At 38.1% G+C, this 26,363-nt stretch overlaps 1 protein-coding gene across 1 annotated transcript in view; it reads left to right on the forward strand.

Annotated features, from left to right (window-relative positions):
- TRPM7 (transient receptor potential cation channel subfamily M member 7) overlaps window positions 1-26,363 on the forward strand; it is a 1,848,525-nt gene that overhangs the window by 1,471,344 nt on the left and 350,818 nt on the right. Inside the window, exons 27-29 of the mRNA XM_044076371.1 lie at window positions 21,570-21,592; window positions 24,856-24,906; window positions 25,022-25,087. Coding sequence (XP_043932306.1) covers window positions 21,570-21,592; window positions 24,856-24,906; window positions 25,022-25,087 — 140 coding nt within the window. The remainder of the gene's footprint in view (window positions 1-21,569; window positions 21,593-24,855; window positions 24,907-25,021; window positions 25,088-26,363) is intronic.

Below are 26,363 nucleotides of genomic sequence, written 5' to 3' on the forward strand. Positions count from 1 at the left end.
GACAAATTTGTTTTCCCTTTCTTTGGCCTCACCTAGTACATCAACCATGGATTCTGGATCCAACTCCGGAATTGCTGTCTCACCCACAGGGGTTGATGCATCCAAATATATTGAGCCTCAAGCTGACAGCTTGGTTCCTCCACTTTCGGTAATTGCCAGGCAAAACAACCTATCCTCCCCTGTCTGCCACATTCTTCTGGCTTCCCATAAACAAGGAAATTTTATCTCAGCAAGTGGAAAAGATTCATAATCTGGTCTTGAGAAAAGGGAGTAGACCCATTTTCAGCACCACTTACCTTGGTATTAGACTAATTTATCAATTTATCAAACCTCCTTCATTCAGGAGTGGCAGCTTTGACCATTCGAGTACACATGGCAATGATCTCCAACTTCCACAATGGTTTCAAGGACTATTCCTTAGTTTCACACAGTCTTTGCAAAACCTTTTTGAAAGGTGTCACACACATTAGGCCACTCTTCAAACAGCCATTCGAGCCCTGGAGTTTGACATTAGTTCTACAGTCTTTGACTCATCCCCCTTTCGAACCTGCTGCCACCTGCGATATGAAATTCTTATCCTGGAAAACTTTCTTCTTGGCAGCCATTAACCTCGACAAGATGAATATCTGAATTGCAAGCCTTGTGCATAAATCTTTCTTATATGGTGTTCCATAAGGACAGAGTATCACTCTGGACTAATCCCACCTTTTTACCCAGAGTTATTTTTTTTATTTATTTTGACATTTATTAACCGAGGTAGTCCAGCTGGGCCAGAGGCCCATTTTCAGTGGAGACCCGAAGAGAAAAGCTCCAATACAGACAATAATTTACACTCCAATATAAAGAAATTTATAATACATAATTTAATGTTAATACCACTGTGAAGTATAACAGTCATGATTTTTTTTTTTTTTTTTTTACAATGAAAAGATTAGCAGCAGTTGACCTTGCATAGAGAGAGATATTGATATAGTGGGTTAAGTAATAGAGAGAGGTATTCAGATATGAGAGAGGAATATTTACATATGTACATGTGGTGAAGTAGTAGGATAAGGGTGCAATTTGTAGTTGGACTATGTGAAAACAGGAGGTAAACTAAGTGGTGGATTAGTAAATAGTCAGTGAGGTTGGAGTAAAACAATAAGGTTATGTTGAATTCATCAGTGTGTAGGTTAGGTGGGGTCATTACAGGGGCATGATTTGTTTAGTAGGTGAAGTTTAAGTTCTTTTTTGAAGTGTTTAGGATGGGGAATGGATCTAATATGAGCAGGGAGTTTGTTCCAAGCTTGGGCTATAGTAAATTTGTAAAGTAGCTTACCAACGTTTTTGTGTGGTCAGTAAATGTCAAGGAGTTGTTGGCTAGAGGTGCGGAGAGTACGATTAGGGGTGTAAGAGGATACCAAGGTGGAGAGGGAAGGGCAGGAGAAAGGTTTGTATAATGCAGTGTGCGTGATTGAAGCTGGGGTAGGAGGAGTTGTTGGGGGAGCTCCAGCCAGTGGAGCGAGTTGAGAGCCAGGCAGTGGTGGGAGTTGTAAGGACAGTTAGTGACAAATCTAGCTGTTTTGGGGTATGTTTGTTGTAGTTTGAATAGGGTTGTAGATTGTATGTTAGGATTGGGGCAGCGTAGATAGGGGAGGGGAGAAGGAAAGACTGAGATGAGTGCCTAGCATTAGACATTAGAAATCTTCTGTTTTGATACAGTAGTCCAAGTTTTTGATGTTTTTTTATGTTTTTAAGGATATGCAAGTTAAATTTTAGTTCATCATCAGTGATGGTACCTAGGAGCTTAGTCTGGGGTTCAGGATGAATGATTGTATTACTAGAGGAAGTAATGACAAAGGTTGATTTGTGCTGAGAGAGAGCACGAGGGAGAAAAAGCAGGAGTTTAGTTTTTTGGGGGTTTAAGATGAGTTGATTATCAGACAGCCACTTTTCAATGGATAGAAAGGTGTCTTGGGTATGAGCATGAAGTTCTAAGATGTTATTGGAGAAAGAGATGAGAGTGGATTCGTCAGCATATTGAATTAGGGAGGATTGGTTACAAGCTGTGTGAAGCTCATTTGTGAAAATGTTAAACAAGAGGGGACTGAGGATAGAACCTTGGGGAACACCAGATTTGATAGGAAGAGAGGGGGAACCAGGAGGAGAGTCATTTGGAAGATTGTAACCTGTCAGAGAGGTAATTGGTGAACCAGGACAGGGAGGGAGCTGAGAGATTGAGGTTAGCAAGTTTGGACAAAAAGATATTATGAGAGACTGTGTCAAAAGCTTTAGAGAGGTCAAGGAAAAGAAAAGATACAAGTTGGTTGTTATCTCTGGCCTCAGCTACAGTATGAGTGAAAGATAAGAGGGCTTTAGCTGTGCTGTGGTTAGGCTGGAAGCCATGTTGGGTGGGTGTGAGAAGGTTTTCCTGTAGGAGAAGTTTTTTTAAGTATTTTAGATAGAGGGGAAAGGATGGCTATGGATCTTTAGTTGGATGGGTCAGTAGAGTTCCCTCTTTTATGTAGTGGGATGGTGAAGAAGATTTTCCAGATGTTGGGGACAGTAGCTTCTAAAATGGCTCTATTGATAAGCAAGGATACAGGATAGGCTATGGATTTGGCAACTAGTTTGAGGAAGGTAGGTGGGAGATTGTCGCAGGGTTTGAGCTTAAATAAAAGTGATTTGACATAGTGGGAACAGGTTGAAAGCTGAAGAGGTTTTTGTTAGGTGGGTTGGATGGGTTAGGAGGGGGTATTTATGTTGTGGCTAGTTTGTGTAAGTTTTTGGACAGTTTCAATGAAGTAATTATTGAGAAGGGTAGCAGTTTCTAGAGGGGGTGTTATTTGGGAAAGGGGAGGGTGTGGAAGGGGAACCTGGCTGGAGAATTTTGTTGATGGCAGTCCAAAATTTACGTGGATTTGATTTGTAGTTAATTTGGGGGGAGTTGTAGTATGATTTTTTTATCGTTGTTGATTTGTTTTTTGGCCTGGTTTCTGAGTTCTTTGTAGTACTGGAAAAGGGTTGGTGATTTGGTTTTAGCTCAGGCTTTCCAAGCATTATCTCTTCTGTGCATAACAGTGCGGGTTTCCTTAGAAATCCAGGGGGTATAATTAGATTTGATTCTAATTCTCCTGGATTAGGCGAGAGAGTTGAGAGTATCTAGGAAAATGTGGTTAAATTTCTACACAGCTTCATTGAGGGGGAGATGTTGGAGAAATGACCAGTCAATGCTGGATAGTATGGAGTAAAATAAGTTAATATTAAAATTGGAGAGTTTACGGCAATCTCTATAGGTCTGAGATTTGGTTAGATGAGCAGAGTGTCTCTGTATGAAGGTGGGAAGATGATCACTTAAGGTGTCAGGTAAGGTACAAGGGCTGTGATGGAGGTTAGGTGAGTTAGTGAGGATCCAGTCGATAGTTGGATTGGAGGAAGAAGATTTGTGAATTCTGATGGGGGAGGTTACCAGTTGGTGGAAACCATGTAAGTTCATACTGAGTTGTGGTGATTCAGTTATTAGTTTAGCCCAGTCAATATTGACGTCACCAAAGATAAGGGTTTCATAAGGTACATTGTGGTGGAACCAGGAAAGGATATGTTCAAGGCTTGAAGTATTATTTCTGACTTGATTAATAATCAAATGATTGAGCTACCAGTTTTCTTTCCAAAATTTTCTAACAAAGGAGAAAATTCTCTACATTTGTTTGATGTGCGTAGACAATTGCAATTTTATCTTGACAGGACTAAATCACTACGAAAATCTGATTAATTTGTATCATTCTCGGGACCAAAATTGGGAAGATCTGTTTCCAAAGTTACTCTATCTAAATGGTTGAGAGATTGCATTTACTTTATCTATCAACCGAACAAAGCCTCTCTACAATCTAGAGTCAAAGCACATTCAACCAGATCAGTGGCTAAGTTTGTTGCCTTTCATGCAAGGGCTTCCATGGATGACATTTTTGCAGCAGCAACATGGGCCACTTCTCTTGCCTTTATCACGCATTACAAATTGGATATGGTCTCCAGGGGGAGAGCTTCCTTTGGTTCAGTGGTGCTCAGGAATATCCTTCCACAGGGCCTCCCAGGAAATAAAGTAGCTAGGGATTCTGTCCCATCAGTAAGGAATGAATGAAAATTAACAATTTCAGATAAAGAAGTTATGTTCTTACCATAATGTTCCATCTGTGTTGTTGATCTTCATTCATTCATTACAATCCAGCCACCACCCTCTTCTGAAAAACTCCTGGAGGTTCAGATATGGTCCTGTCTTATGATAGAGAGGTCGGATAAAGCCTCCGCTTTCTTTCTTTCTTTCTTACAGGCAAATTCGATCTGGGGTAACACTGAGAGAGGGGCAATATGGGTAAAGCTTAGCTTGAGAGTTTTTCTTTGGCTGGTGTGAGCTTGTTACAACGGCCAACTCAGTTCCAAGGGCGGAACCGACATCCCGTTAGTAATGAATGAATGAAGATCAACAACACAGATGGAACATTATGGTAAGAACATAACATCATTTTTTTTGTTTGTTGTGTGTTTATTTCAAGTAGGTACAGCTGTCTGTATGAAGCCATTAACATGATTGTATAGGCTTTTGTGAAGAATTCCTCATAGTCAGTCAGTCAGCATTGTTCTCAGGTTTTTGGGGGTGGGCTTGAAATTTTGCCAGAGTCTCTTAATAGTAGGAAGTTTGCCTTAAGTTCCATGGTTCAGCTTCCATCCCTGGTTTTATTTTTATTTCAAAGGAGACAGCTTTATGTTCAAACCTGATGAATATGCACTTTATACAAGGACATTTGGACTAGCTGGTCCAGGGTCATGAAGAAAGTAATTAATCAACCGGTCCTCCTTGGTTAAGCAAAAAAAAAAATAAATAAATAAAAGAATAGGGAGCAACATCTGGCAGAGTTTAAAGCAACTCCACAGGAAGAACAGCATTGTAAACTGTTCGAAAAGCTAACTGTAATCACTGTTAATGTGAGCCTACTAATGGAAACAGTAGGTGACCAAGAAAGAGAAGTGAGTAAGGTGGAATAAATAATTCAGGCCTTGGAAGAGGACAAACCTGTTTTAAGATTGGAGATGCAGTGACACACAGTAGAAGGCAGGCAAAGATTGAAAAAAATCACTACAGTGGCAAACAAGAAAACTGGATGACCTGGAAAATCTGTCTAAAGTAAACAACATTAGGATAATGGAGATATCAGAACAAGTCCCACAGAGACAGAATTTAAGAATGCTGCTAAAAATGCAGGAAGCAAGATTTCAAAACAATAATAATCTACAAAGTAGGAGTTGCAAGGGGAGAACAGTAGAGATGCATATTAGCATAACCTCCACAAATAAAAAGAAGAAACTATGAGAAAAGTCAAACCACACAAAGTGATACCATTTAAAGGTATGTTTGTAAAACTGATGAAGGATTATTCCAATTCACTTCATAAATTGAGAAGTGAGATGACTGACTTGATGGGGCTAATGAAAGCCCAGGGAATCCCTGTGTTTATTACTTACTCCACCATCTTAATTTTAGAGTGGAAAGGAAATGGGTGCAAGTTCTACAAACAGGGAAAAGCACAACTTTTTTTACAGAGATCACATAGAGCAGAATCTGATACAGAAGACCCACAACAACAGTTAGAAATATATCCCACTGGAAATGTACTGGCAGTCAAACTTGCAGTAAGCCAGAGTGGAGGTAGAATTACAAGGATCACAAAAAATGTTTGGTGTCATATCTCTCAACGGGTCTACTTCACTTCACCTAAAACTCATTTGACTGACAGTGATTTTAGAGAGACCAAATCACCTCAAGTTCACTTTGCCTAAAACTCATTTCACTGACAATTAGTACTGGCAGTGTGTAGAGTACTATAATGCAAGTAAAAAGGTATATGCCCTTTTTCCCACTGTAGTGTGATCTTGGAGTTGGTATATTTAGTTGGGGGGTGTAGCCCCCCATGTAGTTTGGATTTATATTGTCCAGTTTGGTTTTATATTGTTCGGTAAAACCAAACTAGGTGGGGGGCTGTGTCCCCCACCCCACCCCTAACTATATATACTAACTCCAGGATTGCACTACAGTGGGGAAAAGGACATATACCTTTTACTTGCCTTACAGTACTCTACACACTGCCAGTACTAATTGTCAGTGAAATGAGTTGTAGGTGAAGTGAACTTTAGGTGAGTTGGTCTCTCTGAAATGAATGTCAGTCAAATGAGTTTTAAGTGAAGTAGATCCCTCTCAACTGCTCCACATTTCGCAGAGCGTTCCAGTTTTACCCTTCAAATCTGCATTGGTTCTCATATTTTCCTTTTACCAAAGACTGGTCAGATTTTCATTTTTTTCATTGGTTTGTATGTAGAACCGATGAGAGCTTGACTTTCTATAAAGTCAGAATGGCTGAGTGGTCTAAGGTGCCAGATGCAAGGACTAACCTTCTTCCATGGTTGATAGTATTGTGGTATTCAAATGGAGACATGGGTTCAAATCCCATTTCTAACAGATATTTGTGGGGGGTGAGGTGACATGGTGGTGGTTAAAATCTTCATCTCATAGACACGAGGTACAGAGTTTGATTCTGACTATGGGTTATTGACTAGGATTAAAATGTCCCTTTGGGGCAGTTAGCTTAGTATTAACCTGTGAACCTGTTACCCTATGGAGCATGTCTCGGTCAGAGAGACAAAAGCTGGACATGAGATTGTGTTCAATTCCACTGGCTGCAGCAAAAAAACAGCAGAACCAGAAGATGCTGAATTCTACTAATGGTACAAGAGAACTGTAACCACAAATGCTTACTCTGATATGAAATAAAGTCCAATCTAGAAAGGCATTCTAGCCTTTTTTTGTTTTATATGGGCAAAAATAGTGTGAGCTAATGCAACAAATATATGCATGTCTGTGTAGTAAAGCACTTCACAGTCCTCAGTGTGCTTTTTCATTTTATTTATTTATTTGACATTTGTTGACTGGGATAGTCCGACTGAGCTAGATCCTTTTTCAGCAGAGGCCCAGGGAGAAAAGCGTCGCAGTAAAATAAACAATAGAAATTACAGTATTGAAGTAGAATGCAATAAAAATGTATATACAATAAAGTAGTCTAACAAATGTCCCTTATAGTACGAGTATGAGAAATCTGAAAAGAAAACAATAGGGCAAATGAGGGTAGTGACAAAAACATGTAGAAAAGGAAAAAGAAAAAGAATGCAGTTTGGATTATCATCTGTAGACAACTGTAAATATAAAGCCATTAGTTTTATAAAAAGTGGACTGTGAGGATATTAATTAAAAGTAGCAGGAAGTATATAGCATATTACTGTAAGTGAAGAGATGAAGGAACATGGAGAGAAGTAGGTGATAGCCATTGTCATTTTTAGGGAGTTATAAAAGAAAAAAATATATTTAGAGGAGGGGGTGGGAAGAGAGGAGAGGGAAGGGATTCAAGTAAGGTTATTGCAGTGACAAATCCAGGTGCTATAGTAGTTTTCTTAAATTCATGGACTTTGGTAATGAATCTAAGGTACAGGCGGAGCTTGTTCCATGAAAGAGCAGGAAAGTAGCCATAAATACATTTTGTCCAATGGATTTTTGTAGGTTTGTGCATCTGTAAGAGACATTTATCTGAACTTCTGAGGGACCAAGGGGAATTGTATAGGGATAGAAGAGAGAATAAGTTAGGGCAGGCAGAGGGCTTGTTTAGGATGGAATGGATAATGAGAAGTTGAGTGAGTAACAGTTGTTCTGACCCTTCTTGATTGGGATTGTCATGACATTAGTCAACTACGTTTCTGAGATCGGATCTGTGGGAACACACTCACTGATTGCATTGCTGCAGTCACAATTTCAGGTAATTGAAGTTACTTCATTTCTTACCTGTCAGCTTTCCAGAATTTTGCAGAATGCCCAGATTTTTATCTTATGTTTTTGATTTGTTCGTCAAACTTTGTGGTTTTCTGGCAAGTTACTGAGGGTTAATGTCACTAAGTTCTGACAGAATTTGAGGTTCAGACTTCACATCCTTCAGGAAATTTTTGCTAATTATAAATGTACTGTTCTTGCAGTTTTCAAAGTTTATAAGAGCAATATTTAAAATCAGCCTCTAATTTGTGGTCTTTGCCTCCCCCAATCATTTTTCTCTCTGTCTAGAGTTCTTGCATTAAGAGGTTGACCGGTGTGATTCAATTTAAGGTTTCTGACAGAATTACTAAACAAATCTAAATTTAAATACTTAAAGAATTGCAGCAGTTACTTTCTGATTCATGAAAGTGGTGGTAGTTAAAATGTTTTGTAGTAATTTAAGACAAGGCATATAAAGTTAGATGTGCATGTTGGTGTGGTTTTATAAAAGGTAGTATATCTGTGATTTTTTTAAAACTTTTATTTAATTTGTTCTCTGCATTGATTTATCCATGTTGAAATAAACTGCTGTTTTATCAGTAATTGCACATGTGGTTACATTAGTATTGTATCTCTCAACCTTTTTTCTCCAGAAGTAGAGACAAAGCAAAAATATTATTAGAGAAGACCTCAGTTTAGGGACGCATTTCAAATACTGGCACAGATTGCTTAGAAAATTGATAGATTAAAGAGGATGGATATTAACATTTTAGTGTTAACAGCCATGTTCTGTGTAGCCACTGTGTATGGAACCCCCCCACCCCCTACTATGTGACTGAAATTTTAAGTGCTGTGATTTTTTTGATGGTCCCCAGCTGTTATTTTGAACATTGAGAGGAAATGAGAGACTATATAAGGGAGATGCAAGTGGATGTAGTCACAGTAAATTCCAGGGTTTACAGGCTTTGGTTCATGGTTGCATGCCAAAGCAACTGAGGGAGTAAAGTCACAGAAGTGACAGGACAAATGAGTAAATGAGATTGACATACTGTAGTCTAACAGTATGTATTAACATGGGGCACTATTCAAGGCTAGATAGTATTTAATAATGCATTGTGTTCCAGCAGTATGTATTAACATGGGGCACTATTCAAGGGTATATAGGATTTAATAATGCATTGTGATACAACAGTATGTATTAACATGGGGCACTATTCAAGGGAAGATCGTATTTAATAATGCATTGTGTTCCAACAGTAATTATATGGATGTCTAAAGACAAACTGTTTTACAAGTTGAACTTTCCGGAACAAAGTTGTCAGAGAAAGGTACAATAGAAAGGACATGGCATAAATAAGAAGATTGCTGCTGCATGGTCTTTCTTATAATGCACTATTTTTTATAATAGTGTTTTAATATAAATGTAAGTCCTATCAGTCAAGAAGTGAGCAAAATTGTTGAGGTATTTCAATTAAAAAATGAGAGAAATTTGGAAGGAAGGAAGCAGGAGAAGGAGTAATTATGGAAACACCAGTTTTAGAATAGCATGAAGTGTATTAGATCATAGTAAAGTGGAATTGCATGCAGTTGTCATAAAAGTAAGATGAAGTACAATTGAAACAATTAATGGTTATAGAAAGTGTTAAAAACAGAAGAAAATAAGAGATAATTACAGAGGAAGTGAAGGCACGAAGGATGGGGCCAAAAGAGGACAGAGAAGAAAGGAAAAGATAAAATTCCCAAGTCCAGAGGCACTCAAATCGCAGGATGGAAGGTAATTAATCGATCTTCATGGAGAAGAAGGGGAGACAAGTGTAGGCAAAGGCCAAATCATGAAAGTTACAGGTAGGGTAGGAAACCAAGGAGGGGACAGCAGTTAAAATGCAATTTGGAGGGAGAACAAAACCAAAGAGACCTGAAGGGATTGAACACAGACCAAAACCTGAAGCATAGGGATGGCTTTGTTCCTGATCAGAAGGGAAAAGTACACAGTAGAATGAACAGGATGCACAGGAACATGGTACTGCACCAGGAGATCAAATTAAAAGTAAAAGAAGGAGGGGAGTTCACGAGACTCTAGAATGCTATGGGACAAATAGACAGTAAAATGTGTGTGTGGGTGGGGCACCCTTTTCAGAAAAGGTAGTGAAGGAAGGGGTGGGGAAAAACAAGGCAGGGAGATGGATCATTTAACAAGGTGAAATAAGTGGAAAGTGCTGGGCAGTAAGGAACCTGTATGCCCCGCACAAGGATATAGAGGACTTTTACAGCAGGTTCTTTGAAGAATGGAATCAGATAAAAATGGACAGAGAAGTCATTGGAAAGGGACATTCTTGCTACACTAGATCCAAGAAAAGATGAGTCTTTTGTGAAAGAGAGTACAGTATAAAGATAAAAAGACATTTATTACAGAATGTGAAAAGAGGAGTGGAAGGACATATAGAAGGGAATGCATTTTGAAAAGAGGAGCACACATTTACAAGACTCTGCCTGACTTAAATCTGTAAACTGGATAGATTACTAGGAAAAGAGGAAACCCTGAAAAGAATGGAAGGGATAGAAATGCAGGAGAGATGTATATCAGACTATGTGGCAGTAGCTATAACAATTATGACAGACAAGGAACAAGGTGTCGGCTGGTTTGGAGAAGGAGGAACACTACAAGTGGAATGATCAGGAAAGGAAGCACCCTTTGCCAATGTTTGTAATGGAGTCAGTGAAGGAGAACACTACAGAAAAATTAGAACTGAGGAAGCACTAATGGAATGGAATCAAAACAAGGGGTAGAGGGAATTCATGAGAAAAGGGTGGAAAGATGCTAAATGAGGAGATACCAAAACTGGATGAAATATTGGTGGGATACAAAAGGAGGTATGGATAAAAAACACTAAAGACAGAAAAAAGTGATAAAACTGAACAAGAAGGAAAAATGACAGCTGCAGTAGAAGTAGGGCAATGGTACTGGAAAGAGTATTGTAATTAGGGAGAAGCAAGGGAAACATCCAGCAAAGAAATATAAAAAAGGAAAGGTGAGACTGCAATACAGAGCATTATGAGAAGAGGGAGAAATCTTAGAGGAGGGGCAGCATGATTAAGGGAGCTTTTAGGGAGTACTACTAACAAATGTACCAGGAACCCGAAAAGGAAAAGAGAATCTAATGGGAGGACACAGATGTAGATGAAGGATACCAGGTAAAAGGAACACAGATGGAAAAACTGAATGCAAAACTCATGAAGCAGATGATCAAAGAGGCAGTGCAAGACAAAAAGAATGGAGAAACAGTTAGATACTTGGTTTAGTTCTCTGTAAATGGGGTAGAGAAGCAATATGGAGAGTTTTGAAGGAGGAGAATGAAAGAATAAGAAAAACAGAGGGAATAGACACAATCAGAAGAGCTAAAATAGTATTAGTAGTTGTAGTGATATAGAAAGAGAGGGTTGAGAGGGTAGAAGTAGGGATTACAGACCAGTCTCTTAATAAACACAGACATCAAAGCTAAGGCAAACGTGCAGCAAGGAGACTAGATGAGATTCTGTTGAGAATAATGTAGGTAGGGCAAGATTGTTTTCTAAAAGGAAAAATACATTTATTGGTGGATGCTAACAGAGCTTATGGACATAGAAGTTCAAAAGGGGTGAAACAGGTGGAGGAATTGTTGTTTTTGACACACTAGAGGTCTTCAAAACAATCAGATTGGGAGCTCTTTTAGGGGATACCAGAAAAGGTCAAATGGGGAATTTTTCTGGGACTGGTAAAGGCAGTATATGAGACAGACATATAAATAATGGTAAATGGAAGAGTTTTAAAATCACGAGGACCCTCTCTCCCAGAGGCTGTTCATGTTACTCATAGAAGAACTGGCAGTAGGGTGAGGAAGAAGTTAGCACAGCTGCATTGAAATACAGAAGTACAAGCTGGAGTCCTAATGTATGTGGATAATTGTATGTTTATATCAGAGAACAGTGGAGCAACCTTAAAGGAAATAATGCCAGTTGGTGCTGGGTTAGAAAGGGCTTCAAGCTTAGATGCAAATAGAAAAAGTCAGTAGAAGTCAGAGTTGCAGAGTGACAAATTCAGAAGGCATACCCCAAACTCTGGAAATAGATGTAGAATACATGTACTAAGAAAGCTGTCAATGGATCCAGTGGAGACCAAATTGCAAAAATGTCTAAAAGGGACTTCTTTGGGTGCACCGAGAAAAGGAACTGCTGAAGATTCAGAAAAAAACAGATGCTCATTGCATGCCTCATCCACAAGGTTGTAATGGCACACACAGGAGGTGGAATATTGGTGGATACACTGCCTCAGTCTCCTCACTGGCTCCAAACATTTGCTAGAAATAGTCTAGGAGGCAGTTAAAGGTGAGTTTGGCAGACATGGTGGATGAAGGGATACACTGAGAGAAGCTGATGGTCAGCTTCAGGGTGATAAAAAGAGATGAAGCAAAAAAAATGCAAGGCTGAATAGGAGAAAGGTGGCTGGGAACTCTCACACATGTTCTTGTAGGCCTTGCTGTATGAAAACCTATTTGGGTAGATGAGAGAGCAAGGGGGAGACCAAAAGAGAAGAGGAGAGAGAACACATAAGGTGGTGGGAAAAGTATAAAAGAATGAGTGAGGAGGAACTAAAGAGATGGGGCAAAATAAAGTGGGGCAAGAGAAAGTGAGACATAGGAGAGAAGGAGGATTTGGTGCTTTCATAGGAAAGAAACAGAAAAGATTGAAGGAAAAGTAAGTAACAGGAGAGGAGAGGGGGGCTTAAGGAAGGAAGAGGCAGGAAGACAGACTGTGTTCAAAAGAATTAATATAGGAATTTGAATTAACAGAAAATGAATGGTGGACGTTAATTCCAGCCTGAGAGAAAAACAGCTGAAGAAGGAAGGAAAAAACTGGGAAAGGAGAGCCATGTGTTAATAATGGGAAAAGTAGGTTAAAGTTAAAAACACAATGATTTACAATGACCTGATTTGCAAAGTGAAGGAAGTTACAATTATAGAGATAAGGAAAGGTTGGGAGAGGGAAGATGGGTTGTAGATGGGGAAAGCGGAATGACAAGATCCTCAAAATAATGTTGAAGATGCATAAAATGCGTAGGATGGGATTTCCAGAGTAAAGAGGGAAGGAGAACAGACACAAGATGCTGGAGGTGCATGACAGAAGAAGCAAGCAAGAAACGTATAATTAGAGTGTACTTGGCCTCAAAAGGTCTGGTTGGAGCCCCTGTTAATCTAGATGAGAATATATGGAAAAGGGGGAGGGTTCTGTGACTTCTCCATAATGGGGTGGGGAGGAAGAAGGGAAGTGTAAGGAAAAAGAAATGAGGGAGATAAGAGTAATAGCAACAGAGGTGAAGTGTAATAGAAATTGAAAGGCAAAGGTCAAGTGGCATAAAGGGGAGCTGAACAGTACATGTCTGCACATGGTAAGGAGAAGCCTAAACCAGAAGGAAATGAGGCAGGTAGGAGAAAAACTGAAGGAAAAATAGGAGGTTAAAAGAAGAACAGGAAAGGGGAGGGGGTAAAAGTAACTACAATAAACACAAGAAGCAGCAGAGCACTGGTGTAAAATAAAAAAGTGTGCAAACTATGAGGATTGTATAATGTGTAATTGTGAATGAACATGAAAAATAAATAAGAAAAAGATAGTTTTGTACAGATTCAGGAGGCATTTTAGTTAATAGAACTTTTCAGGCTTTAGTATTGTGATCGTGTCAAACATACTATTTTTTTGTTTGTTTTTTTAGTGGACTTCTAAAACTAGAATATTTAATAGGAGTATTAATTCTGGGCATCTGATCTTCCATCTATGATAATCTTGCTGAACTGCAGCATTTCTTGAAGACTTAACTTGAGAAACCACTTTTTGCTACTCTTGACAGTCACAGTTCTCATAGTCTTTGTGTGTGTATGCATGTATTTAAAGAGTACTGCTTGTGATAGTTGTGATCAATTATCCTTGGACTGTGATGTATTGCCTTACATATGTCTGCAGTTCCTCCTGTGGCTCTTTCCATTGTCCCTGTGAATAACATAGGATTAGTCTTGGTTCAGATACTTGACTAAATTAGCTTCAGGCTGAAGACATTCTTACAGCTGTTTTGTTTTTAATATCCGATTTGAAGATCTTGTCATCCTCTCTGTGTTCTACAGTAATAGTATTTCTATTTCTTTTGATTTCTTTTCAGCATCTCCTTGATTGTTAAGCATGAGTAGCACAGTTTAAGTTGATAGTTTGCTTTTTTAGACCTCTGTCCCTTAACAGGTGAACTGATGAGAGACTGCCTTCATTAAGAGAATTATTCATATATTGCAGAACTGTAATATGACAATGCTTCTACTTTTGCTACTGCTCTTCATTATATTTTTTCACTTTATGCATATTTTTCCCACTTTTTATTAAACAGTAGATAGCTGGGACTACACGTTATGTGTTTGAATCCCCATTTGAGCACACATCTTGTGAATTCCTGACTTTTGTATAGTGGACCATTGCCAAATATTACATCAGGTGTCTCCTGTTTCAATAATGTGAAATTAATACACTAATCACACTTGACCTGTGTTATGTCTGTCACTTTATTTTAAGGAACGTGGATAACAATTTGCCCACTCTGCTGCATGCAAAAAAATATGTTCAGTTAGGACAAGCATGGATCCTGTGAGTTACTATGTCTTTTTTTGAATTGTTATATTATGCTGTTCAGATGGCTCAACTGTGTTTTGCTACTCCTGTTTGAGTCCATATTCCTAGCCAGTACATTATATCGCTTGCGTTTTGTTTACACAGTTCACAGATGTGATTCATATATCCTTTAAAGCACTTGTCTCTGTAGCTGAATGATGTAGTACATATGTATGTAATAGACGTATATCTCTTTAAGAGGGTGTTATTGTATAGGGTGCATATCATGTGATCAAGAGCTACTTCTCACTCTCGTGCAGCAAAGCCTTAAACATATACATGTATAGTTGTCTATGCTTCTTCATTTATAGACTGTTCTCAGGTGCATTTCCCCAGAAATGTATATATTACTTGTTTTCAGAATAAAATCTCATTTGTAGCACCAGTAGCTTCCTGCTTGCTGAACATTCACTTTGTAACTTCTAAAGCTGAGAAGAGGACCAGAGTTAGAACCATTTTCTTTTTATAATAATATTGCCTTGGAAGGCATACAGAGCAGAGTGCACGTATTTCATTTTTTTTCAGACTTCCAGGTAAAATGATGCAAATGACCATTAAATGCTTTTCACCAGATAATTTTTAAACAACTCCCATTTACAGTAAAAAATATTTTTGTATTTTTCTTGGTTTCACAAAGTAATTATATTTTGATACTTTACATAAAAACTGAACCACCAATCTCTCTCAGTTTTTTCAAGAAGTAGCTCTTCATTTTAATGCAGCATGTTTGTGCTTCAACTGCCACTGTCTCTGAAGCTGCAAGATTAATTCTCTTAAATCTGAAAACATTGGATTCAGAAGTTTGAACAGAATCTCAAGGTTCAAGTAGAATTGCACTGAAAGTGGAACACATCAAGTATGGTAGAATTCTCCAGGTTGCAGTCAGACAAGCCATAAAGATATTTAAAATATTTTTAGCCTCACATAAGAAGAAGAAAAAGTAAATCGAGCAGTAAGGAGAGAATTTTCGATCTTATTTTGAGCCAGAGAAAAATCTTTCATGTACAGGGCACTGATTCTTTGCCAGAAACCAAAAGGCTCATGAGAGACTGCGAGTTGGCCATTTGCATGATTTATTAATAAGAGATGGAATTATCTTTCCCATTTTTAATGATCAGGGCAGAAGCAGACTACTGAGAGTATCAGATTTAAACCAGACAACACAGATATGATCCTGGATGATCTGAGCAATTGTCTTCAAGCCACTGCTTGCTAGATGACTTGTCTAATAACAGAAAGTTCTGCTGGGAGTCCTGTTTTAGATTTGCACCCATGGATTATTCTCTAAAACAGTTATGTTATTCTTACCTTGTGCTTTTGCATTGTTTCAGGTCTTCTAATGAAAATAGCCATTATTCGTGGCTGTCAGACTGTCATAAAATTACTTCCCATTGTCACCTTCATTTTAGGTGTGTTTTTTTTTTAATTTATTCTTGATGTGTAACTTACTGGATGTAAATTGTCTTTATATATGATATATATTGTTTGCTTAATTTTAAGCTACAAATTTTCAGTAGTAGAACTGAAAGTGGTACTGGGTAATGCTGTTTTTTTTTTTTATTGTGCAGATGCAGAACTGGATCCAGCACTAGGCGATCTAGGCAGTCACCTAAGGCCCACTGACTGGGAGGGGGTTGCTGGCCAAAGGCTGTCAGATTTACTTTTTTTAGTTAAAAAAATATGTTTTTTAAGGGCGTTCTTCTTTAAGAACACCTCTGCATCTGTTTGCACACATCTGTTGCTTCTGTGTGTGTGTCATTGTCTCACAGACCTGTCCTTTACTACTACAATTCCGCATTCTGTGAATGCAGAATTTAAATACTACTTCTGTAATGAGCACACTCACTTCCTTGAAACTCCTGTGCTGTTTCCTTAATGAACACACTTGCTCCCTAGATCTTGATTCTTGTATGGCATGGGCGCAGGTAACAGAGATTTCTGTGTGTGTCTGTGTATAATACCGTGGATAGCAGGTGGTTAGTTGATTTGCTCAGGCTCAAACCTTGTACCTTAGTTACAAGAAACAAAAGCCTGACTCCTCTACCTCAAGTACCAGGTTGCTAAAAAACATTTGAGTTTCAAGTGCATTTTCAAGGAACTGTGAGCTTCAAGGGAAGAGAAGGTTACTGCTGCTCATGCAAAGTCTTTTCACAATGCATAACTGTTTTGTTTAGCAAATGGTATCACTATCGTGCTATAGAATTGTTATTAGCATACTGTCATACTTGCTTTTGATGCAGATGGCTGAGAGTTCTACTCTCACAACATGTAGATGGATTGCTGATACTGTTGTACTTTAAGGAAGGTAGGGGAGGTGCTGCCGTCCTGAGTATGTCCTCTTTTGGACGAAATACCTAATAACTATGAATCTGTTTTTGGCTTGCCATCCACTCCCTATTACAATATTCCCAGCTTACCATTTTTTTTAAATGTAACATAGGCATTATATTCTTCAAGGGCAGCGGGCACTGAATTTGTAGATGAAACACTGAAATATAAAGTTGATTGCTAGCAGCGACCTCTTTATTAGTTGCAGATCTCTTTGATGTGGAATTATTCAGATGACTTTTGCTTCTGCAGAGATTGTACATATTGACCGACATTGGTGGGTTGTAATTACAGAATTTGAGTGGCATTTTATGATTAAAATATTCATAATTGGGCAGTTTAGTTGTCATCTGTGCCTAAGCTTTGCTTCATTGCTTACTGGAAAAATGTTCAAAACTACAAATTTAAAATATACTCTAATAAGTGGTGCTGTATTATACAAGGAATGTAATTTAATACAATCAGGAAAGTGAATTAAAGAACACATGCATTTATGCACAGTCCTAAAAATCTGTGCAAGGGGCCTATCATTAGAAAACAGCCCAAAGGTAAACTTTATTAGCCGCTGACCAGATGCATTTTCTTTGAATGTGGGTTTCAGTGCCATTTCAGTGAATGTGAGTTTCCAAGGGTAGGTAAGTTTTAATGCTAAGTCTGTTATCATTGTGAGACTGTATTGTTTTGTTTAGCACTTGTCTATCAGTGTTTGTGCTATAAAATCTGAAATAAATGTTTAAATTAAATCCAAGTATCTAAGCATTGTAGAAGTAAAGCAGAAAACGGTATACACACTGAGCAGTTTGAACAGTGTTTATGGTAACTGGGGAGAAATAGCCAAGTAATGGGACGCTGGAATGGCTGTGGGAGTGGGCTGTGTATGGGGAGGGCCCAATCTATCGCCCTGCCTAGGGCCCCATTTGACCATGATCTGGCTTTGGGAAGATGCCAGCTAATACTTTACGAGCAGCCGCAAGATGCTAACTGCACCCTCACACAGAGTTATCTTGTACTTCTTAAAAAATAGCACAGTGGTGGTTACAGTCATTGAGTGGAAACCTAGTCGTGATATTATGCTGCATGCCTTTTTCAGTGTTGTGGCATGCCTTTTTCAGTGTTGTGGTGAAGAATAGCTCGCTCAGTTGCTGTTTATTGTCCATTGTGCAATTGTGTGTTTTATTTCTTTTGTTACAAGGGTTTATTACACCAAACTGACCATTTTTATTGTGTGCATGTATTTTAATAGTTTAATAGCTAAACTCCCTCACAGAAATAGTTTTTATTTTTTATTTACACTTTTTCATGCATTTAGTCTCACTAAGCTAATGGCTTCTTCTCAGGGGAAACCTGAATTGGTAGTTATACTGACTAGGGGAAATTTGTTCAGATCACCAGGCAACTTCTCCAACTCTTTTCAGTAAGTACAGGGGGAACATTTACAGCCACTTGAGTTAGCACCACGTCTGGCAGATGGGTCTTGGTTTAATATCTTATCTGAATGTTGATCTGGTCATTTCACTGTATAGAGAAAAAAATGCAGATATTTTAAGTTTTACCTTTGACACTGGCCTGTGAGTATTACTAGATATTTTCCCTACTGCTACATGAACTCCTGATGGGCTGACCTGTGATGAATTCCACAGCGCACCAGTCCTTTAATGTAATGTGATGGTAGGGTCAATATTGGTCAAACTTAGTATGGGTCTACTACTAAATTTCAAACTTTCAAAACATTGACTTTCTTATGGTCGAGACAATAAAATCGAAGTTTGAAAATTCAAAATGTGTAAATGGAGATCGCTGTACAGCATGGAATGGTATATTTACCATTTTTCTCGCTGTAGTGTGATCTCAGAGTTTTTATATTAGCAGGGGGTGTGAGGGGTGCTGGGAGGCTTGCCCCCCTGCAAAAATGTAAAAAAAACATATATATATATTTTTTTTATTTAAATTTCATACTTTCAAAACATTGACCTTATAGTCTCAACCATAAGAAAGTCAATGTTTTCAAAGTTCGAACTTTAGAAATAGACCCCTTAGTATATGTCTCTACATTCACATGTGCTTAAGAAAAGTAGGCTTTGTATGATGGGACCAGCATTAGATCCCACTTTTTATTGTAAGTGCCAATTAAAATAGTAGCTGTTGTTTGGACTTCTCACTCTTTGGTCAGATTGTATGTGGGAGCACTATGCCTGTGATAATACCAGTAATGAATATTTGTCAGGATGTGTTTGGTGGTGTTAGAGGGTGTGGATAGGAGGTGCATGGGGTCAGTCCTAAAGCAATATATAACTCACAACAAAAAAATGCATTACAGCCTTTCCAAGAAAGAAATAGAAAAAAGTCAACCTTTGTACACCTATTAAAGAAACACAAAAATGTAATAAAATCAAATATATTAGTAAATTTCTTATGCTCTGTATGAGTTCCATTACATTAAACAGTAAAAGCTATGTAGTGTGTGTTCATGGTAGTATAGACTAATGCTGGTTAGAGTTAATATTGATGAAAATATTCCAAAGAAGTGTCTGGAGCATTTTTCCTCAGGCTTCCACTGAAAATGGCTCTGTCTCAGTCAGCCTTTCCCAGTAAACAAATGTCAAACAAATGTTAAATAAGTAAAATTCTCAGTATTTGAACACTAAAATCAGCTTTTGTAAAACCATCAACATGAATAGTAGATGGCGTAATCATTTTGTTATTAAATTCATGTAGGCTCTCACACATCCCTTGAAGATATAGTAATAATAGTAAATCATTGCAGATGTCTGTGAAATCCTTTCACATACTGACCAGAAACCTTCATGCCTGCGTGTTGAATAGAGAGGTATAGAGTCTTGCCTGTATCCCAAACAATTTGGGTTGTATTAGCAATCAGGTGGAGGGGAGTGATTATTGAGTTTACCTGTCTTGTACGAAGGGGAGATGCATTGATCGAATAGCAGCAAGAGACTCTGAGGAAAGTACCAGCCTGTTTTGACCTACCAAACAGTGCTCCTTGCTGTAGCCAGGAATCAGTCAATATTTGGAAAAACGCACTTGTCACATGACCCAACATTGCATTCCCTTGCTTTTGTAGGGCATGTCAGCTGTCATTAAGAGTTTATTAGGGAAGAAATATCCCACCTGACTAGATAATGGCTGACCGCCGTCTTCAACCCTCTGTAGTTGTAGCCACTAGAACTGGGAAACAAAGGGGATAATTGTTTGCTAGAGAGAGGTAGAGTTAGATAAAGAAAAAAATATGTGTATATAAATTGTAGGCATCAAACAGAATATTTTTACTTATTACTGAACACCAGGTAGAAGGATTTCCTGACTATCACTGACACATTATGGTCAAAAAACAGTTAACTCTTGATGAAGATACTTAGATCTGTGATTACTTTGACAATGTCAACTCCTCCCTGGCTTTTAATGCTCTTCTGTCACAAGACCATCTAATATCTATTCTCTTTTTGTGTGTATGTGCTAACCCAAAGCATCATGCCTTTACCATTTATCTGACATTTTATAAACATTAATGCAAGATGCCATAGCTTTCTAAACTAGTTGCTATATGTTCCCCTTACTATAATGTTGTTTCCTTAAATGTAATTAGACATACTGTATAGAGCTGGATCCAGATTTAGGTGACCTAGGCCGCTGGGAGGGCCTGGTCACAACATTAACTTAATTAAAAAATATCCTGCATTACATACATTAATTAAAAAAAAAAGTACATACATTAATTTAATTAAAAAAAAAGTTCCTACATTACAGATGCATTCTCTCTGTGCACATGTGCCTCTAAATTCTTTACAGAAGTGACATGATGCATGCAGAGAAATTGCACGACATTTAATTTTATGAAACGGGATCAGCAGCATGGATATCTTGCTGTTTTCACTGGGAATGCACAAACTTAGGAACCATTTTCCATTTCCAAATTACTCGTCTATAGTATCATTATATTTTTTCCCATGCTTTTCTTCTTCCAGTACTATCGCAATTTTTGTGGTTTAACTCCATGTAATTTGCTATTGCCTTTTTGGCCCAAGTCTCGGCTGAAAAGGGTTCTTGGAACAGCCCACATACCCGGTTAACAATCAGAATAAAGTAAAGGCTAACTTAACTTTATTATAAAGTCAGAAGGTGGAAGTATATTTAAATATAAATATGTTACAGATACTAAACAATGTGGTTAAAAAATAGTAATTTGCAGGCCAAGGCCACAGCATAAAGTTTGTGCTCAGACAAGGCAAAAGTATCACTATTTCAAAAGCACAAATTATGTGGCAAGTGTTGGTTTAGTTGTAAGGGCTGTCGTCTGTGTTTACATCATCTGTCAACCTCAATGTCAGAATGTGCTTGTTAAGAAATCAACTAGTCAGGTCAATATTTCAGATAAATAATTTGGATCACTGAATGTCAGATAATTGGTGCTGTGTTGTGGATATTAAGAAATAAAGAAATAGCGCTGTTTTTATAATACCTAATGCATTTAATATAAACTTTTTAAGAGATTTTGGCTATCATGGACATTTCTGATTAAAGCTAGTACTGTGTTTTAAATGTATGCATTTTGTTAGCCAGATACCATTTTCAGAAAGGTTTTGTCTCATCCTCATTGATATATTTTTGTTAATGCTGTAGAATACTCTTTTGTAACAGGGTTTTACTGCACTGTTTTTTTTTTTGGCTAAATGAGGATTTCTTTAGCAGTGTTAGTAGTCACATGATTGTTTTTCTCTTGCAGACAGCTGGAAGACACACTAAATGGTAAGTGATATCCTATCATATGTTCAGTGTTTCAAGTGCATTGCTGTAATTTCATTGGATTAGTTTTGTGTATGCCCTTTACAAGTGAAAATCTTGGTTTAATATTGAAAGTTCAAATCCGCTTCGGTCGACCAATAACAAACGTCAACTCGAAATGCTGAATATGAAATTTCGAATGTAAACCCAAAAAGAAACTGAATACATCAACCACCATGGTTCGACGTATTCAACAAAGCAGGAGATGTCATCACTCACTTCGTGCTATGCACATTAATGTACTGTTGAACTCTACAGTCAACGGTACATTACTTCTAGTGTTTTGCAGGGGGGCTACACCCACCCCTCTGCACCCCCCCATGTGGGGGGCTTTGCCCCCCGCACCCCCTGTACATTAAATATACCAACTCAGAGATCGCACTACAATGAGGAAATGGACTAATTCCCTGTTCCTCACTGAAGCGCGACCTCCCTGCATAATGTCGAACCAAAATGATCGACCTATACTACCTGTTCACTGTAGTGTACTCAATCGATTTTGGTTCGACATTCCGCCTACCTGGGAAACTGCCTTTCGACCATGTGCCAGTCGACCGAAGCAGTTTCAGTGTTGCCATAGTAAACTGAAAACCTTACATAGAAATGTAAAACAGCACTTCTAGTAGAAGTCTGTTTAGTACTTTTTTTATTTTTCACTTTTAAGTTTATGAAATGTGATTGATAATGTGACTAATCTTCACAGGTCACAGTTGTAGCAGTTGCCAGATGACATTATACAAATGGCAAGGGTGTTGTGAAGTATAATACCCCCAACGAAATCTGCTCAGGTTAGATGTTCCTGTTTTGATTGACAGGTAGTGAGGGCACGGTGTCATTGATGGACAGGCTGTCAGTGAATGCCATATCATGCATTTGTCCTGTGCCATATATCTATGTACATAAAAAAAAATCACCTCTCAGCTGTCCATATTTTCAGTGCGTGTCCAGAGTTTTCCTTGTATATATTCAGTGTATTCCTCATAAAGTGTGTGTGTGTGTGTGTGTGCCCGTGTGTTTCTGTGCTTTTTTTTTTTATTTTGTCAAATCATTGAGGATTGAAGCCATTAAATAATTTGATTTGCCAGCCCTTTGTACTTGTGCCTTATTAGATACTGTGCTCCAAAACAGATTTAACCCAGTGCATAAAATTGCTGCTATACTAACACTGTGGTTATAAAGGAACTGATTCAGTTGTATCTGAACATTTGCAGATCTTGCCACCCAATAGTAATTTACATGGAATCTTCGCTGATGTGTCCAGAAGTAATTACATTGCAAAAACTCAAACGCACATCTTTAGAAAACAGAGATACCTGCAGAATACACAGTCGCAGGTGGTTCTGTGGTCATTTTACTATGTAATACCTCCAAGATGTACAAACCCCACAGAGATGCTTTTTTTAATGAAACAGTAGCGCTTTATTAGATCATTGCATGTCTGCATTGAGCCTGAACTTTTGTAAGTTATATAAGTATGCTAATAATGTGGTAAACTGGGTGAAGCCCATCCCCGTACATGACGACAAGCATTGTGGGTGTGAGTCAATGTCATTGCTGGTACCCATGTAGGAACAGTTAGTTGTGACATGGGTAGGGTCTGTTGCAATGCATCTTTGGGTGGGTTGCAATAGACAATAACTAATGGTGGTTTATATGAACTGTTAAAAACTAAAGCCAGCTGAGATGAGTCATATAACAAATTTTAATAAACTGAATGAGATGTCCCAAGTTTGATACTTAACCTCATAGAAAGTCTAGACAAAGCATGATTTTGTCCACACTAGAAGTGGGGACATTTGCAGTGAAAAAAGAAAATTTGAATTGATTGTGGAACACAACGCTTTTAGCTTTATAGGGTACAAGTCACTTGTTTACAGGGATATAAGAATCAAGGCTGTTGTGGTCAGTTCTTATGGAGGGTGGCTTTGGGTGATTCTTAAAACCTACTAGAAAACACTTTAGATTGTAGCAATGAAAGGAGCATGTGCAGGGGCATGTTTGGATATTTATGGCCACTAATGGAATATCAGAAGAGCATCTTTTGGCTTTTGCAGTGTAAAGACTGCTAGCTGCTAGTCCCAGGGCAACCCCGATCAGAAAACTGAATAGGTGGCAGAACACTAGTGGATAAGTGATAGGAGAATGTTGTCTTCCTTTTTTCAATCTCTTCCCAAGGAACTTGCTGTGTGGTCACAAATTTTGTTCAGTTCCATTATCACAGGACTAAGACCATCCTACAGCTCTGATTTCATGAGAGCTGTATATATTTTCTGGATTTTTTTTTAAATAAGACTGTTTGGATTGGCTGCAGCTGAATCCAGCACTGAAATAAACTACATAGTATTAACTACTGTTTCATGGTGCTTCCTATAAATGGACAGGGCATTGTTTCCATTCCCATTAAGATTTGTTCCTGCATCTCCCTCTCTCTATTCCATATTCTGTTTCACCAACATGCAAGAATGATTGTGGTCATCCAGGAAGATAAGGTATGAGAGCAAGAAGGCAGTTTGAATTTGCAGTAAATCCTGCATCTCTCTCTCTCTCTCTCTCTGTTCCATATTCTGTTTCACCAACATGCAAGAATGATTGTGGTCATCCAGGAAGATAAGGTATGAGAGCAAGAAGGCAGTTTGAATTTGCAGTAAATCCTGCATCTCTCTCTCTCTCTCTCTCTGTTCCATATTCTGTTTCACCAACATGCAAGAATGATTGTGGTCATCCAGGAAGATAAGGTATTAGAGCAAGAAGGCAGTTTGAATTTGCACTAGATGCTGTTGATAACTTCATGTTTTTAACAAAGTGATTTTTACATTGCCATCCCTCCTTTCTTTCTCTGTTTTGTAACATTTATAAGAGCTGTCCTGGTTATTTTCCCAGATTTTCCTGAAAGCTTACAGCACTGAGATCCTGATGCTAGTTTGGATTGTGGTAACTTTTAAGTAGTGTAAAGCCTGTCTCACTCTTTCTGGTTATATTTCTTCATTTTTCTGAAAGTCTGCAGCACTGAAAATTGATACTACCTTGGATGGTTTCTCTGTTACAAAAAGTTAAGACAACTTTCTGTTGAATACTAGTTCATAGCAGTTCCATATACACTATGTAGCACTTGTCACTGTCTGGAAGATCTGTATGCAGTAAGTTTGTAAGATGGGATGTATAGAATTTTTTGCTGTGTGATTTTTTTTTTTTTTTTTTTTTAATTGTGGTGTGATTTATTCCCACAGGTCTTGGTTCTCCTTTCAAGCCTACCCTGGACATCACTTACCACTATTCAGGTTAGATTAGTTTACTTTATTCATGGAAATAATTAATTTACATTGAGAAAAAGATGTGGCTGTGTTGTATTTCTTTATCTAAAGCTCATGATATGTCTCTCTTGCCTATATCCAGCTGTTGAAAGGAATAATATAATGCGACTGTCTCAGAGCATTCCATTTACTCCTGTTCCTCCTAGAGGTAAGAGGTTTCAGACCACAAATTATTGATAAGCAATTTTTGTAGATTTACGGCATTGTTTTAAAGTACACCTTAGCAAATTACCGAGTTCATGTAACTTGCTATGTCAGATGTTTAAAAACATAGTTGCAGCAGTCGCTTTCGTAATGCTTCTGAATTTATACCTAAAAGATGAATGTCCATTTTATGAAAGACAAAATCTTTTTACCAAAGTTTCAAATTGTGATATCTCGCATGTTAACCAAGTCCTAATTATTTTTTCCTAACTCAAAAGAATAAGACCCTGAAGAGATGTTACCTAGAAAGAAAAATATTTCAAATCGGCTATTGCAGAAAGAGGAGGACTTCCAAGATGGCTGTGCACTGATTAACAGCTTAACTTCAGCTGTCCAAGTTTGAAAACAGAAACTGAGAAACAATAGTTAAAGACATTGTCAGCCTGAGTAAAATTCAGTTACTGGCAAGTAAGTGCACTAACTGGATGCCTGCAAAAAGAAACTAAGGGAGCCTGAAAGAAAATCAGCTAGAAAAGGTGAAAAGAAACAATGACAGGGAAAAATCCTACAACTGTTCAGCAAAAAGCAATTCAAGCTACACCTTTGGTATAATACATGGATTCCAGTAATCTATAGAAAAAGAAAGTCAAATGTACTCAAAGCTGATTAAAATAAATGAAACTTTGAAGGAGTACATCAACTCAGAAGGCTGGAAAATGGAAGAAGCTTTAAACAGATAGTCATTTGAGCTGATAAGACTATAAAAAAGAGAGGTTGAAATGAAGAAAAGGCTGGCTTAGTATGAGACTGCTCAAGAAGAAATGAGATTTTGTGCTGTTCCTGAGAACCTAGAAGTAACAGACTGTATTCATTTTATGAAGGCACAAATAAGTAACTGGACTGGTATTTCTACAGCAGGGACTGTTAATTGAAAGGGTACACCATGTGTGTGCTCCAAATCTGGCCATGAGAGAGCAGCCAAGATCTTTATTAGTAAAGATACAAACTTACCAGCAGAGTCAATTGATCCTGACAGATCTGTGGCAAAAGGGCAAAGTATTAAAAGTTGGAAACAGTAATGTGTTTGTGGAATATCATTACTGTATTCACTGTAGATGAGGCAGAAGAGAAGAGCATTTATTCCAGTAACCAGGGAATGTTGAGAGGCAGGTGTGAGATTCAAGCTGCAGTATCCAGTTGTCTTCAGAATATTTCTTCCTGGAGGATCAAATACATGTTTTCGTGCATAAGTTTGTCCAACAGAAAATGAGCCGTCAAGC

This window comes from Protopterus annectens, chromosome 7.part0 (assembly GCF_019279795.1).
Source record: "Protopterus annectens isolate FY-2018-M chromosome 7.part0, PAN1.0, whole genome shotgun sequence".
In the NCBI taxonomy this organism is placed as follows: domain Eukaryota; kingdom Metazoa; phylum Chordata; order Ceratodontiformes; family Protopteridae; genus Protopterus; species Protopterus annectens.